We start from the raw sequence: 17,319 nt of genomic DNA, 5'->3' as shown, positions 1-17,319 counted from the left end.
CTCTTTCACCTGTCTAACTGTCTTGCACATTACAATCCCTCTCTCATTTAAATTATGTACATGCGTAGGGCCTTTGCAGTATAATGGCTCCATTTCTGGGCTCTCAGCCCCTCTCTTAGTGTTGCAACAATGCATGCTTTCTGAACATGAGTCGATGTAAGTACAAGGGAGGTAGGAAAGCCCAGCAGAGATGGTAGATGAGAATTTTTGGGTACCTGACTGTCAGCCACAAATAAATACAAAATATTCTATGACAAATGGAAATGCACTACATTGTTAGCCTTATTTTTTATTTCTGATTTTTTTTCCCTACACAGCTAAATTACCATTTTTTTTATAAAATCAACAGCAGTGATTTGTAAACAGGGAAGGCTCCCTAGTAAAAATATACATAAAAACACACTATATGAAAGCATCTAGACTTTTTTATTGCATCACAATAGAAAAATAATGGCTCTTGTATTGAACTGCTTTATTCTGACAGCATTCTCATAACTGAGCACTTAGAACATAATTATAATGGCATTACAGGCTTGGGGATGCTAGCCACAAGGAAAACAAAGTAATAATGTAATATAATACCAATGTTTATTTTCGCTGCAGCAGATTTACATAATTAACTTTAGATAAAGACTGTTTGGTTCACCCACCTGGCCAATTAGCTATCTTCTGTATAACATGCAGAGCAGCATCCTATGAACAGCAGGCACATACATAAAAGTATTCCTTACCCCCAGCAATCAGTGGTAAGTTCGGGGATGAACGCATTGGTTCATAAGGAATTTTCTGCATTATACTTTTATACACAGCATGTGATAAGGGCTTATGCCAAGACAGAACAGTTGAAAACAGTCTTGGCCATTTTTCTACATGACAGATCACTTTAGCAGAACTAGGTTTACTATTGAATTTCCGCAGTGCTAATGCTCAACCAGCATGTGGTCGAAAGGCACTTTTCCAATTAGCACAATGCTGAACCAGAAAATATCGACTACACTACAGTGAATGGGTAGTGTAGTTTGATTATCTGAGTTAGGCATTGTTAACGGAAATCGTGGTTCAATGAGGAACAGGGAATTAACTCATTTCCTCACTGTAGTGCAATCTTGGAGTTGGTATATATAACTGCAGTGGATGTGGGGTGCAGGGGGCTTGCCCCCTGCAAAATAGTAAAATGGACATACCATTGACTGTGGAATGTCATGGTACGTTAAGCTGCATAGCATGGGTGACCAATGTCACCTCCTGCTATGTCAAATACATCAAACTACAGGTGTCAATGTATTAATTTTCGACTTGGCTGCTTTTTTCCATTCCAGATTTCAGATTTTGGGATGACCATGTGACCTGTCGATGTATGCAGTTTTTGAATATCAGCAGTAAACCGCAGAATTATCCAATATTAACAAAGGCCTAATTATATGATAAAGTTAATTATATAACTCACAAATTATTAATTTCCTTTTTTTTTGTTATGGTAAGGCGTGCAAAGTATCTGCATGTGTTTCATGTAAAAACTAAATCAAGAGATGTAAAGACTGAATGAGAACAGTGAGTAGGAACATGAAGTAAATAGACTATAAATGCAGCACCATTTCTTCTTCGCTGGATCTGTTTAGCAGCTCCATCATCTCTGATTTGACATGTTTTGGCATCTTGATTCTGCGACTAAAATAACCATCCAGAACACAATAACAAGGCCAAGACTGAGCTTGATGATGTTTATAACTGTATAGTCAGGATCTGTAAAATGAAATGTGATGGTAGTTAGTTCACATTCAGGATAAGTATATTACAAGCAGATACATTTTTGTTAGAAACACAAATAGTCATGTATGCAATAGGTGCTTATGGGTCAATTTAAGACAAATGTATCATTTGATAAACAAAACAAACACAATCTGAGAACTGTCTGAAATTAATTTGTTAATACAGATGTATTATGACTGAGCTTTTCTTCCCAGGCCTCTGCTGAAAATGGGCTCTGCCCAGTCCGACTCTTCCACTCAACAAAGGCAAATAAATGTATAAATATGCAGAGGAGAAACAGATTAATAAAAGCAGGTGAACCTCAGACATCAGACTAAAGAATTATAAATCAGAGTAAATAATAGAATAGATAATAATAAATAATTATAAGGTATAGAAGACTGCACAAACTCTTGTAGGCCAAACTATGCCTCCTATATAAGGTTTTGTAAGGTTCCTGCTTCAGCAAGGACCACTTACTGACATCTCCATCTTTCAGTGAGTCCCCTCATAACACGATTGTTTCAAAATCAGTGACAGATATGTCTTTGTAGATGCTGAAATTTCTACTGTTTAGTGCCAGAAACACTGCAGTTCACCTCTGTGATGATCTAATAACTGGAATACTCTCTGCGTTTTCCCATTCATACATGGTTATCTAACGATTGTGTCTGGGATGTAAACTTCCACTTTCGCCTCCTAACCAGACAGAGCACAGCTGGTCATTTGTGTGGCAACCAATGTCCTTGTATGCACTACGGATCACTTCATTTATGCACAACAATAGAGTTTCAGTGTTTTTGACAGTATTTTATTTTAGATAAGATCTAATTTACTGGTGCTATTTTTTTTTTGTTTGATATGGTCTGCAGCATGACATCACCGGAGATTTGACAAGTCAATGGGATACACCTGTAAGCAACTGAACAGCTCCATTTCACAGTTAGATGTGTTGAGGGGAAAACAGTTAATGCAGTCAAGACTTCAGTGCCGTGTTTTAGTCCAGATTGACTGTGTTATCGCTATGTTTTTTTTTTCTTGTAGAGTTTTGTCCATCTTGTACATCCTGCAGTTTGGCCAACTCATAAAAGTTACCAGTGACTCTAGGCCTGCATTAGATAAAAAAGTTTAAAGAAAATGATGTCACAAACCACCACATTGTGCTCATGAAGCTGTTAGAGTTTCTGCTGGTGTTGGGGGGGGCTGCCTTATAAAATCTCTCCTTTATTTGCTTCATTCAAGGATGAATTTTAAAATAAGTGAACATAATGATGTAGTAACGTTGTAAGGTCATGAAGCTTGCCATAACAGCTTTCATTTGACAGGAGTACAATTCCTTTGTTTCCCCTTCTTATGTTATTTAGATATGTGCAGGGCATGTTTTTTTGACCTGAAATTTCTTTTCTTTTTTTACATAACTTGATGGGAACAGACCTCATTCCTACATTAGTGAATAATTAAAGTTTGGTAAATCAATATCGATTTAGTCTTTGATGTTTGCTGGCAGTGCGTTTCTTAGCACCTAAAATGTACCCAGAATTGCCTCCTTCTGCAGTTCATATGAGATTTCACGTATTGGTAACATATTTAAATATGACTGTAATTTATTTTTTATTAACCCTGTTGCTCTTACTACTATTGGAACTGTCTGGGTGTCTGTGTTCGACAGTGCGCTTGTTACTGCTTCCACATCCTAATACTTTATGACTTTGTTTTTCTTTGTTACATAAGACACTGTAATCATTGGGGGTAACAATTTCATGTAGCTGCTGAGATGATCAGACAGCCTAAGCAGATATTGTGTACTTTGGGGCAGATAATAGTGCTGACTGTGACTTAACAGTGTGCAGTTTTATTGATGTCTTGACATACGTATAGTAATGTTACATCTTGTTCAAGCATGTGTCAGTGAAAAATGGGAAGTGTCACATAATTAGTAGAGAGCAATGTTTTCCAAATGCCATCAGATACAGACATGTTACATCTGTGTGCCTCACTATTGAGTCACCTATGATTAGTGTATTGGGCAAGCTGTTTAGCCTTAGGGGCTTAGGTTGAGAGGCACACTGTGGAGGTGAACTATGTGTCCTGTGGTTTGTGCTGTGATGTGGTGGTCGAGTACATTTCTGTTATGGAGGTCTCTGCTGTTTGGATAAATTTCTATTGAGTGCCTTCACAAAGGTGGGTGTGAGGTTTGTATTTTTGTGTGAGAGCTGTGATAGTGGGTGTTCTGTATGTCTATGTGTTCCATGTGGTGCGGTGCAGGTTTTGACCTTCTCCTCTTGACCAGCTAGTTTGGTCTTGGCTGGAGAGTGCTGGCTTCCAATTTGGTGATATAAGTGCATTTCTCACAAGTATGAGTGTTGGGAGGTAAGGGGAGAGGGTTGTTTGTGTACATGAAGCAGCTGCTACACTGCCTCAGAATGCCCAAGTGCACCAGGTTAATATGAGAAAGCTCAGGGAACTGCCCTTTAATCATGTCAGGAGGGGTGGTCATAACTACTAATTACTGGAGCTATTTCCATGAAGAATGACTAGTGCTGATGGCTGTTAGGTGTGCTATAATAATTGCTACAAAAACCTGTTGAAGTGCAAAGCGATTAGGCTATTTGAAGTGCAAGAGAGAAAAAACTAGCAAGACCCAAGGGGAAAAACTGAAGAGCAGACTTTCTAGCACCAGTAATAGTTTGCCTCAGCTCGGCGCTGCTGAGTGGAGCTTAAACAAGCACAAACCCATGCAAATGTGGGCTTTTAAACAGAAAGTTTAAAGGGATGGAAAAACTGCTCAAATGTTCAATAAATTACAATTTCTGGGTCAGAAACGACTCCTCTTTTGTTAAATAGGCTGCCTAGTACTTACCACTCCCACTGATAAGCTAGAAGGCTTCCTTCCGACACAGAAAGGCTTGGGGGGGGCTCATAAGTTTACAAACAGTCCTGGATACCACAAATCTGTATTAGGATTAGACTAGTTTCAGGAAAGGTGGGAAACAAGTGCAAACATGGGCTTTTAAACCAGAAAGTTGAAAGTGATGGAAATCTCCCCAAATGACCACTAAACTACATTTTCTGGGCCAGAAACCACTCCACTTGTGGTAGATAGGCTGCCTAGTGATTATCAATCCCACTAATAAGCTAGAAGGCTTCCCTCCAATACAGAAAGGCTTGGGGTGGGGACTCAGAAGCTTACAACCAGTCCTGGATACAGCAAATATGTATCTGGACTAGACTAGTTACAGGAAAGGTGGGAAACATTCTTACTTTTTTTTGATAGTACACCACAATGGAATGTGCATTCATGACAAGGGCTGTGTGACCCACACTGCATCTTTGAAGCACATTTGCCATTTATTGAAGTTCAAATATAATACCTTTAGACAAGAGTCCATAAATGACAACAATTTAGATTTCTAAACAAAATAGGTTAACACTGCCATGGGTGCCGCAACCATAGAGCCAGGGGGAGGGGGAGCCCCCCACCCACTTTTACAGCTGGAAGACCTGTCGGAAAAAATTAATGAAGTGGAGTTTTCACGTTAATGTAGATTCTCATGCAGAAATTAACCTAACTGTTTTTGTTCTCTTATTGCTCTCTGTTACAGGAGTTATGTTGCCACTGTTCTTTTGGTGCTGCCAGAACCAGAGTCATGCCAGTAAGGAGAGTTTTGTTCTTTTATTTGCAGGAGTTATGCTGCTCCAGTGTGTGTGTGTGTGTGTGTGTGTGTGTGTGTGTGTGTTTCAAAGGAAAACACTTCAAAGACCAATACACGTAAGGTTCAGTTAAGGCACATTTAATAACTTGCTGCAAGGAGACAAAAACATGCAAATACAGGATTTTGCCTAACTACTAACAGGAAATATGCTATTCTTATACTGGTTTACAAGACATGGCTTTCTATGGCTGACATAATTTAACACAACTTTCAGTATTGTTCTACACCAGATGTTACTCAGATTTTCTGCTGACATGACTAGATTTGTGAGAAACTTTTTGAGAAAAACAACCTGGCCTTGGTGGGCACTAACCCGTTACAAGCTTCTATTTATAATTCTAATACATGTGTTACATTTCAAGGTACTTTTCTAACTCAGGCATAAGCAAATGCTGATTACAGTTCATATTTTTAAGCAGTCTTTGTTCTAATTATCTATAGCTTCTGCAGCTGTGTATTTTCTCACAGCACAAGCGTAACTTCTTGTCTAAGTCTCATAACATTTATACAAGTAGTATTGTTTTATTCATTATTTTCCTAACACAAGCAGAAATCATCTGCTTCTCAGTAAATTTCCAAGCATAAGCAAAGATTTTAGTTGTGCATACCTCATGACAATACAAGGTCAGAAAGCTTCTGCAATTCATACAGAATTATGCAGTGTGAAATAGAATAAATGTGTTAACCCTTTCTAAGCTCTAAATGCACTAAGCATATTACTAATACATACACTAATACATATTTTTCTGACATTTCCCCCCTTTTAATACTTTTATTCTACTTTCAAAATAAGCATAAACAGTTTGTTTTCTTCTCCTAACCTCTTCCCACTCAGGATTTGCAGTTAAGAGAGTCAATCAGTTTAAACTTATGAAAGCATTTTCAATCTTTTAACAGTTCTTCAAACTCAGTACTTTGATATAAGGTTTCAGAAACTGACATGTCTATAAAGTCTTTAATCAGTCTTTTCATGCAGGGGTTGCCACAACAAAACACATACTCCCAATAGGAGCATTCCTAGACAAATGGCAATCAGGATGTTCATTAGGATGGTACCCCCCCCAAACCATTTCTGGAAAAAGTCCATCATTGGGTTTGGGCCTGGTTTGGTCATGGCCAACACTTGCTGAATTACCTCAAGATGATTGTCTATCTCATGTTTATGGTCAGGAATATATGAACAGCACTCTTCTTGGATTAAAGCGCAAGTACCGCCTCTCACCGCTAGGGTGAAGTCGAGAGCCATGCGGTTTTGAAGCACTGCAGTTCTCATGGCATTCAGTTCATCGGTCACCAATTTGAGAGCAGAAAAAGTTGCATTGCTCATTACTTCGAGAAGTTTCAACAGTTTTCTCAGCTCCCAGATCGATTTCACTGCTCCATAGGCTGGTAATATGCCTGCACGATATAACACGATCACTCAAGTCCATGTGTGTCAGTCCTTTGCCTGTAGAATGATGGTCTTTCTAACGTGCATTGATTTGTCCCACTGGATTTACAGGTTTCTTGACGACCTCTTGGACATTTCAAATTTTTCCTCGAGGCAAAACTGCAGTGTGTCATATGGCCAGAACCAGGTAACCCAAAAAACAACTGCCGGACCAGTTCTCAGGTAACCATTTGTATGCCTTTCTGCCACACACAAAATAACAGTCCTCTACTTTAGTAGTAACCTTGCTATGAATATACACTCGCCCTGCATGAAACATTTTTCTATCAATTATAGATAGTTGCTTATAAAGAACAGAATTATGTTTTACTTCATCAATTGTTTTGTGCATCAATCCAAGAAATGAATCATAGTTTGTTTTACAATAAAAATCTGCATTGTTACCTTTAGTGTAACATTTATAAGGAACAGTCACATTGCAATTGCTCCAACCCACCTGAACAGTATCATTTTTATAAAAAACACACAGTTCCCTTCTGTGGAACAGACAAGTGCAATGCTATCTTATCTTGTGATGTAATGGTTGAGGTATCATAAATCAAGTTTTTCCAGGTCTCATTGACCCCTAGGGGGATTGTAGCCATTAATAAACCCCCATATGCTGTCGACAAAGCTGTGCAAATCCAGCAATTCAAAACACTGAAAGTCTCAGCATACACATATTTAATTGCTTGGTAAGTGTTAAAATTTGGATGCCAGTCTATGAGTAATGCTTCACACAGTCTGTGTGGCTGGGAAAAAGAAAGGCCACAGCAAAAAGATTATTGTCACTAGTACAGTTAACAGGATGATTATGCAATACCTCTGAGGAAAGGGTTGTTCTGCATTCCTGTTTCTTCTGGACTCTATCATTTTTACTCTTGACATGTGACAAGATTTTTGTCCATTTCAAAGTTCTTAATTAGTTTGCAGTGCATCAGGTGGATCCAGGAGGTGCGCTCTGCTATCTTGACTGCAGTGGGTGTCGACAGAAGCACTTGATATGGACCTTCCCACTTTGGTGATGCCCAGTTCTTCTTCTTTATTGTCTTCACCCAGATCCAGGTACCCAGGGGCACTGCCACTTCTGATGGTCTGGTTCGTTCTTTATCTGAAACAGAATTTGACTGCAACAGATATTTAGAATTTAACAGGCTTCTCATGTACTCTGCTAGTGTACTGTCAGCTTCCTGGTCTGCGGGCATGAGAGATTTCCACTGAGGTATATAATAAGCCCTTCCAAATAACTTTTCAAAAGGAGTCAATCCTTTTGCATTTGGAACAGTTCTCATGCTCAACAGTGCCAGGGGCAGACAGTACACCCAATTTCTCTGTGTTTCTGCTATTAACTTCCTTAGCTTACTCTTTAAAATCCCATTATGCCTCTCTACTAGCCCTGCAGATTGTGGGTGATACGCACAATGATTTTTTAAAGAAATACCAAAATGTTTACTTAACTTTTGTATGGTCTGGTTTACGAAGTGTGTGCCATAGTCACTGTAGATCCTTTCCAGAATGCCGAATCTAGGGATGATTTCTTTAACGAGAACTTTTGCCACGGTTGCCGCGTCTGGATTTTTAGTCGGAAAGGCTTCCACCCATCTGGAAAACATATCTACAATGACAATACAATACTTCTTATTTTCACATTTATTCAACTCTATGAAATCCATACAGATAGTATGAAATGGATATGGTGGTGTAGGGAAACTCCCTTGCTTGGGCTTCAATGCCCCTTGTGCATGATGTTTATTACAAACGTGGCACATCAAGCAAAATTATTTAGAGTAATTTAAGAATCCGTATGTCATGAACACTTGGTTCACCAGCTGTACCATCCCCCCTGTTGAGACATAGCACTGCCCATGGCTCAACAAAACTGCATATCTAAACAAATTAGATGGCAATATCGGTTTCCCTTCTTTAGAGATGTACAGCCCCTTTTCAAGAATTGCTCCTCGTTTTACCCATCTTTGTTTTTCAGCTTGCGTAGTAAGTGTCTGCATTGTCTTTAACATTTCTAAGTCTAAAATCTCAGAGGGTTGTAATTCCTCATTCAAAAGAAATACTTCTGAAGCTGCCTGCTTTGCAGCTGTATCAGCTCTCGCATTACCTTTTGAAATCCTATCCTGTCGTTTGGTATGAGCTGTGCATTTACAAATAGCTACTTTCTGAGGTAACTGAATAGATTCTAAAAGATCTAAAATAAACTGTGCATGATTGATTGGTTTGCCAGTAGATGTTATCATTCCTCGATTTTTCCACTGTTGCGCAAAAACATGTACAGTAGAAAAAGCGTACTGGCTGTCAGTAAAAATGTTTACACATTTACTCTTTGCTAAGGTACATGCTCGTGTCAAGGCAATCAATTCTGCTGCCTGTGCAGATAAATTGTGTGGTAAAGATTTCGCTTCTATAATCTCTGTGTCAGAAACTACTGCATATCCTATTAGGTTCTGTCCTGCAGGACCCCTTTTGCACGAGCCATCCACGTACTATGTCACCTCAGCATCATCCAAGGGGACATCTGTGAGATCTTTTCTAGACAGTGTCTTTTGCTCAATCACCTGCAGGCAGCTGTGTGGTGTGCCATCTGCAGGGGTTGGGAGCAAGGTAGAAGGGTTCAAAGTTGTACATCATTCAATTGTCATATGAGGTTGGCTCAACAATATACTCATACAGGAAAGATGCCTAGCAGGGGAAAGATATGCTACCTTCTCTTGCAGTAAAATAATTGCAACTGCATGAGGCACTCTCAATGTGAGAAGGTGGAACAAAACTACTGAGACTGAAGCCTGTACTGCCATTGCAGCTGCAACTATTGCTTGTACACAGTGAGGTAAAGACCGTGCCACTGGGTCCAATTGTGATGAATAATAAGCAATAGGGCGTTGCTTGTCCTCATGCTGTTGTGTTAACACTGATGTCATATAACCTTGCTTACAATCTACAGTTTGGAAAAAACATTTATGATAGTTTGGTAATCCCAAAACTAATGAGGACTGTTTCAGTTTACAGAAAGCAAATTCTGCTTCTGGTGTCCATTGTAGAAAATCCTGTGCTGCCATAGGCTTTTTATAAATCAGGTTAGTCAGCGGTGCAGATTCCAGGGCATAGTTTGGAATCCAGCTCCGAAAAAAATTAGTAGTACCCAGGAAGGACATAATTTCCTTCTTGGTAGTGGGTTTTGGTACTTGCAAAATCGCTACTTTTCTGTCCTCATCTAATGTCCTACCCTCCTCGGATATTACATATCCTAGGTATTTAACTTGTTTTTCCAAAGCTGCAGTTTATTTTTGTTTACTTTATGTCCTTCAGTGGCTAAAAATTGTAATTTATTTTTTTTTTATTTTATTTTACATTTGTTGACTGGGATAATCCGACTGGATACATGTCCATTTTCAGCGGAGGCCCGGGGAGAAAAGCTCCACATGTACAAATTATTACATAAACATAAGATATCTTTTGTTACATAAGAAACATACAAATTGAAGTATATTACATTGAGTAAAGAAGACGTGTAATTTTAATCAGAAACTTATATAAATTTCAGCTCGCTAAGCCTCAAAAGAGAGGTATCTAGAGTTTCAGGGAGGAGAAATATTGGGTGGATAGATAAAATAAAAAGAAGGGTCATGGTAAGTCCATGAGAAACAAATGAAAGATGAGAGGTAATTAATCTGGGAAAGAACATTGGCAGATCCAGTGTGATTTGAAATATTGGAGTAGACTTTTTTTTAAAGAGGGGTAAGGAGGTAATGGTAGTAATACTAGGGGGAAGAGAATTCCAATTTTTTGCAGTGACATTAGCGAATAGAGCGTCACCTCCTGCATTATGGGATTTGACAGTTTGTAAAAGAAACCTATTAGCAGAACGTAGGCTATCTAGGTAGTTATATGGTGTAATTAGGCCCTTTAGTGCAGGAGCTTTATCCGGGTGTGTAAGTAACTTAAATGCCTCAATAAGTTGATTTTGCTGTAGAAGGTTTGGGAGTTCTCTCCATCCAAGGGCTTTTAGGTTATTACAGTGGTGCGTTCTATATGGAGCGCCAGTAGCAAATCTGGCAATGTGATTATATGAACTTGAGAGTTTATTTAGCTCACTTTTATTAAGTTTGGTGAAGACTGGGGAAGCATTTAAGAGAGTGGATAGTAAATGAGTGCGGGCTATGGTTGTTTTTGATGTTGGGGTTAGAAAGGTTTTAATTCTATATAGTGACCCTAGTTTCTTGTTCATGGTTTTGATAGTATTATTAATATGTGTATCAAATCTAAGTTTATTGTCTATGGTAACACCTAGTAATTTAGTATGGGGGTCAGGTGAGATGGTTGTCCCATCGTTAGATTGAATGGTGAAGTCAGTAAAGGGAAGTTTCAAGGTTGGATGAAAAGAAGCAATTTGTTTTTAGGATTTAGAATTAGTTGTCGCCCTGCTAACCAGTTTTCCACAGCTGTGAAGCAGGATTGGGTTTTGTCCAATAGTTTCTCTAGAGATGTATCGGAACAGATTAACAGAATCATCAGCATATTGTACACAGGTTGCCTCAGGGATGGCTGTATGAAGGTCATTAATAAAAACAGAGAAAAGAAGTGGACCCAGTATGGATCCTTGTGGAACCCCTATGGTATTAGGTAAGAGTTCAGAGAGTTGATTGTCCCAGAGTATAGCTTGTTTCCTATTTGAGAGGTACGCACGGAACCAGCCTAAGGTTAGGTTTTCCAGTTGTAGGGTTTTTAGGGTATTATGAAGTAGTTGATGGTTGACCATGTCGAAGGCTTTAGAGAGGTCCAGAAAGAGCACAGATGATATTTTTTTGTTATTACGGTTGGTGTTAATTGTATCCGTAAAGGAGAGTAGCGCAGTAGTTGTACTGTGGTTAGGTCGAAACCCATGTTTTGAGTTGGTAAGTAGATTATTCTGAGTTAGATATTGAAGGAGTTGCTTATGAATACATTTTTCCATAATTTTGGCCAGTGGGGACATAATGGCTATTGGCCTATAGTTAGATAGGTCAGTGGAATTGCCTCCTTTATGAAGTGGTATGACATGGGATGTTTTCCAAATAGAGGGGATATTAGATTCAGAGATGGTGCGATTAATTAGTATGGATATCGGGTAGGCGGTATGGTATCTTCTTTACAATGTTGCTGGGTGGGGGCTGCCAGCAGGATATCATCAACATAAAGCAAAATCTGACTACCTCTTGGTGGGGTAAATCCCACCAAGTTGCTTGCCACTTCTTGTGAGAATATTGTTGGACTTTCACAATACCCCTGTGGTAGTCGCGTATATGTATACCCTTTCCCCTGACATATGAATGCAAACCAATACTGGCTGTCATGGTGTATCGGTATTGAAAAGAACGCATTGCTGATATCTACCACAGAAAAATGTTTCTGTTGAGGTTTTAAATCACTTAACAGGGTGTGTGGGTCTGGCACCGTAGGTGCCCTTGGTATTACTGCATCATTTACAGCTTGTAAATCTTGGACCATACGCCACTCTTCATCCACTTTCTTAACAGGAAATAAGGGTGTGTTACGTGGTGAATCAGGAGATTCCACCAGCACCCCTTCCTTAAGTAAAGCTGCTATAATAGGTTTGATTCCCACCTCTGCATCTTTTCTTAAGGGATACTGTCTTTTCTGTGGTCTAAATGCTGACTTTGGCATAATAGTAACTGGTCCTGCTGTACGAATAAGTCCTACATCTGATTTTCCAGTTGACCAGAGAGTTTCTGGTATATTCTGTAAGGCATTCTCTTCCTCCATCAATAGGAGTGCTAATCAGCTGTCCTTGCTAGACAGCAAGTGTACAGCTGGGTGGCTCTGAGTTATTCAATTCAACTTCTGCATTTGTATTCCCTGTTCTGACAGTTCTAACTCTGTCTGTTTTTCCCATCTCGTGACTTTTTCTCTTAAGTCTACCCATTTTATATTCTTGTCCTTAGTTAAGCTAACATGTGGTAATCAATTAGATTTATAAAGTGCAAAGAACTCCTGGGGCAATGAACAGCTGGCTACACTGTTCCCTTCTGTGTCCCAGTACAGATTATGTAATATCAATCTGTTTGCACGATTTCTAAACAATTCTTGCTCATATTCCTTATCAGGTCCTGGTGCGTTACAATAATACAGAGTACAGTGCAACAAATGTTGTTTATCAATGTCAAGGGAGGGGAAATTGCTAATGGCTACGTTCATCAATTCTTTGGTCACTGCCCCTGGAGCAGTCGTAACCAAGTCCTGGCTCTACCAATAAAACAATTCACCCTCCGATTGCACTGCAAAGGTATCAATTTGTCGCTGTGCTTCCATACCCTGCATAGTCGGAACTACTGCTATGCCAAATAGCTGCATAAGGTCTCTGCCCAAGAGGTTTACTGGGCATTTTGCAGAAACAACAATTTTGCTTTTCTGGGTCAATCCTGAAACAGGATCAGTTATAGCAATATTATGGGAGAGGGGATCCCGATACAGCTGTCCATTAGCTGCTTTCACTAATATGTAATCAGGTGACTCTGAGTTCTCTGGCAGTGTGGAGGGATGTATCAGGGTCCGTGATGCCCCTGAGTCACACAAGAATCTGACTTCCCTCCCTTCTACCAGGAGTGTAACTTCTGGTTTCGTATCTGCTAAATAGAGCTCTAAGCTCAATAAAGCTAAAGCCAATATTTCATTTTCTTCACTATCCGTGACTTCCTGCACTTCCTCTATTTCTTCTGTCACATCCTCTACTCCCTCTATCACATTCTCATTTGTCCTTTCTCTGCTATCCCCTTCTAGTGATTCCTGACTATCATATAGTCAGCCCTCACCCTCCTTGTCTTCCGTGGTTACCTTCTTGTTTTTCTTGCAATCCCTTGCCAAGTGTCCCTTTTTACCTCATTTAAAACATTCACCCCTTTTCTTTCACCCTTCAAAGTCCTCTGATCACTGATCAGATTGTTTGTTTCCCTGGGCATTTCTCTTGCCCTTTTTCCTGGACTGTACTACATAAACTTCTGCTCCATCTTCTACAGAAAATACTTGGGCATTCTTTTTCTTTTTGCTATGAAAATGCCTCCTGGCATGCCTAGCATATTCAAGTAATGACTGTAACCTGCTTGTACGATGACCTACCATGTGCTTTGTGATAAAACTGCTTATGGGTGCAATACTGCCTTTCAAAAATGCATTCTTTAACTGCTGCTCATATGGGGAATCGTGTGTCTGATCTTCAGGAACCTGCATTCCACAGTGGTTATTAAAACATTCTAACAATCTGGCATAATATCTGTCAACAGTCTCGCCTTCTTGTTGGATGCATTGATTAATGCAAGTCTAGTCTGCCCTAGGCTTCCATTTCTCAGAGATTCGGTCTGTAAGACCTGTCAGTCTGTTGTCTAGCTCTGCGCTGCTTTGTGGGAGGGGCCTGAGCGCAGCGTCACGGGGATTCCATTCGCCACTAATCATGTGTCAATCTGGTCCCACAATTTGTCTGACTACTTTTTCTACCTCTTCTCCGTTTAAATTATAACTTAGCCTCATTCCTTGCAAATCTTCTAAGAACTTTCTAAAATTAACTTTTGGATGGGGAATTCCCTCAGTGGCTTTCCAGATGTCTTCCGGAGTCCAGGGTCTATATACTAGAATAATTGGGTCCTGACCTTCTTGCCCTGCCTGAGGATTAGGCACTTCTATAAGTGGGCATATTTCTTCTTCACTCATGGATCGTGAATTTCTACCCATTTGATATAACTCAATGTCCCCTTTTGAGTTTCCTGCCCGTGTTCGACACCTGGTCTCGATGGGATCTCTAATAAATGGTTTTGTTTTTGTAGTGTCTCTGTTTACAGTGGCAGCAGGATATCACGGAGGTGGATTAACTTGTTCACTTGCTTTATATTCTGGTAAGGGAGGCGGAGGGGCTGATGCTATTACTAAGTTATTGTCCTCCTTGTCTAAAAACATTGCTTTTGAATTATTATTCTTTTGTTCCCTTCGGTTTACTTCCTCAATCCACCTGTGTGCCTGAGGAATTCCTAATTGACGTTGCTTTTTTACCCGACCTTTAGAATCGGTTTTAAGCTGTTTGACAAGTTTGACAAGCGAGGATTTTTCTAATTTACCATCAAATTCATATTTATTAACCCATTTTGAGTAGTATTTAATATTATCAGCACGCTGTGACTGCATGTATTTCGCGTCTTTGGTTAATGGCGGATTTTGGGATCTTTTTGTACAATTATTACCCATTTCATTCTACCCTTTTAATCGTTACGTAACTCCTTATTTTTAACATGGTACCACGGATTTTTTTATTGTGTCTTCAGAATGACTGCCTACCTGCTCTGTTTCCCTGATCTATGACAAGACAGTAATCTTTTTGTCCCTGACTTGTATAAACAAAGTCTTAACAAAACAATAGAAATCTAGTCCCTGATCTAAAACAGAAAAAAGGTAGATTCACCTTACCTGAGCCTTTGTGATTGATCACCTGGTTAGAGTAAACCCGTCCTTCAGTTGCAGATCAAAAAGTGGCTGGCCTCTTTTGTATGACAATTCAGTCAGAGGGCTTTTCAAATAAGAAGAACCAATGTGGTTTCTTCCCCGTAAGGTTTCAAGCCACCTGGCCTGTCTGATCCGAAGTGAAGTGAGGGTTTCCGGCTTGAGGGACCAATCTGTCAAAGGAAAAAAGTTCAAAGACCAATACATGTAAGGTTCAGTTAAGGCACATTTAACAACTTGCTGCAAGGAGACAAAAACATGCAAATACAGGATTTTGCCTAACTACTAACAGGAAATATGCTATTCTTATACTGGTTTACAAGACATGGCCTTCTATGGCTGATGTAATTTAACACAACTTTCAATATTGTTCTACAGCAGATGTTACTCAGATTTTCTGCTGACATGACTAGATTTGTGAGCATTTTTTTGAGAAAAACAACCTGGCCTTGGTGGGCACTAACCCGTTACAAGCTTCTATTGTATAATTCTAATACATGTGCTACATTTCAAGGTACTTTTGTAACTCAGGCATAATCAAATTCTGATTACAGTTCATATTTTTAAGCAGTCTTTGTTCTAATTATCTATAGCTTCTGCAGCTGTGTATTTTCTCACAGCACAAGCGTAACTTCTTGTCTAAGTCTCATAACATTTATACAAGTAGTATTGTTCTATTCATTATTTTCCTAACACAAGCAGCAATCATCTGCTTCTCAGTAAATTTCCAAGCATAAGCAAAGATTTTAGCTGTGCATATCTCATAACAATACAAGGTCAGAAAGCTTCTGCAATTCATACAGATTTATGCAGTGTGAAATAGAATAAATGTGTTAACCCTTTTTAAGCTCTAACTGCACTAAGCATATTACTAATACATATTTTAATGACAGTGTGTGTGTATATATAAACCCTAGTTTGGTATAGCTGGTGGTTAGTGTTACTCAGGTCCAAACAAGAGCCTGAATTCTCTACCCATACCACCACTTGTAATTCAGGGAGTTGATTCCATAGCCCTCAACTGTCCAAATTTTCACAGAATATTTTGCTCATACTTTTGGTCTGTTCCTCTTAAAATTTGTGGTTTTCTGGCAAATCAGTGAGAACTGAATTCAGTAAATAATGATAGCCCTTTAAGTTTCAGCCTTCTTATCTTTCAGGAAACACATAGTAACACAAAACACTTTATTTTAGCACATTTCTAAGATTATAACAGCAATATTTAAAATGTGTCCCTGGTTTTTGGGCCTTTGCCCCCCCCCCAAATAAATGTTGGCTTTTTCCAGATTTCTTGTGCTGCGAAGTTATGAGATTTAGTTGAGTGTCAAGTGGATTCTACAAGGAGCTGAGAGCTTAAGGGAAAGAGGAGTTTAGTGCTACTTATGCTAACTTGTTTGCATTGTTAGTAGCACAACAGGGAGTATACTTACTTTTGATGCAGAAGGCTGTGGGTTCTACTCAAACAGTATGCAGATGGATCACTAATACTGTACTGTGTTGTACTTTAAAGGGAGTGGATGCTGCAGCCCTATGAATGTCCTCCTTTGGAGGAGTTACCTAGTAACTATGTTTCTGTTATCAGTTTGCCATCCATTTCCCATTGCAAAATTACTAGCTTATCATTTTTTTAATGTAGCATGGGCAATATATTTTTCAAGGGCAACAGACACTTTATTTGTAGATGAAACAATGAAATATAAAGATGTTTGCTACCAGCAACCTCTTTATTAGTTACAAATTCCTTTAATGTGGAATTATTTAGATGACTTACTTCTGCAGACATTTTGCATATTTACTGACATTGGTGGATTGTAATGACAGAAGTCTGAGTGGCCTTTTATGGTTGAAATTTTCTGAAATGGATAGTTTTGTCCTGTATTATACTTGTGCTGTATTATACAAAGAATATCATTTAATACAATCAGGTTAATGTAATCA

The 17,319-nt window shown here is 39.1% G+C and overlaps 1 protein-coding gene across 1 annotated transcript in view; it reads right to left on the bottom strand.

Moving 5' to 3' along the window:
- Positions 1-676: 676 nt before the first annotated feature.
- The window catches only part of LOC122815279, a 164,584-nt gene continuing 147,941 nt past the window's right edge, over positions 677-17,319 (bottom strand). Inside the window, exon 4 of the mRNA XM_044087642.1 lies at positions 677-1,743. Within this exon, the coding sequence (XP_043943577.1) occupies positions 1,628-1,743 (116 nt within the window). The 3' untranslated portion in view covers positions 677-1,627. The remainder of the gene's footprint in view (positions 1,744-17,319) is intronic.

The sequence above is a fragment of the Protopterus annectens genome, chromosome 1.part1, assembly GCF_019279795.1.
Source record: "Protopterus annectens isolate FY-2018-M chromosome 1.part1, PAN1.0, whole genome shotgun sequence".
Taxonomy (NCBI): Eukaryota; Metazoa; Chordata; order Ceratodontiformes; family Protopteridae; genus Protopterus; species Protopterus annectens.
The sequence above is the reverse complement of the archived record's forward strand: the minus strand, read 5'-3'. Positions and strand labels throughout refer to the sequence as shown.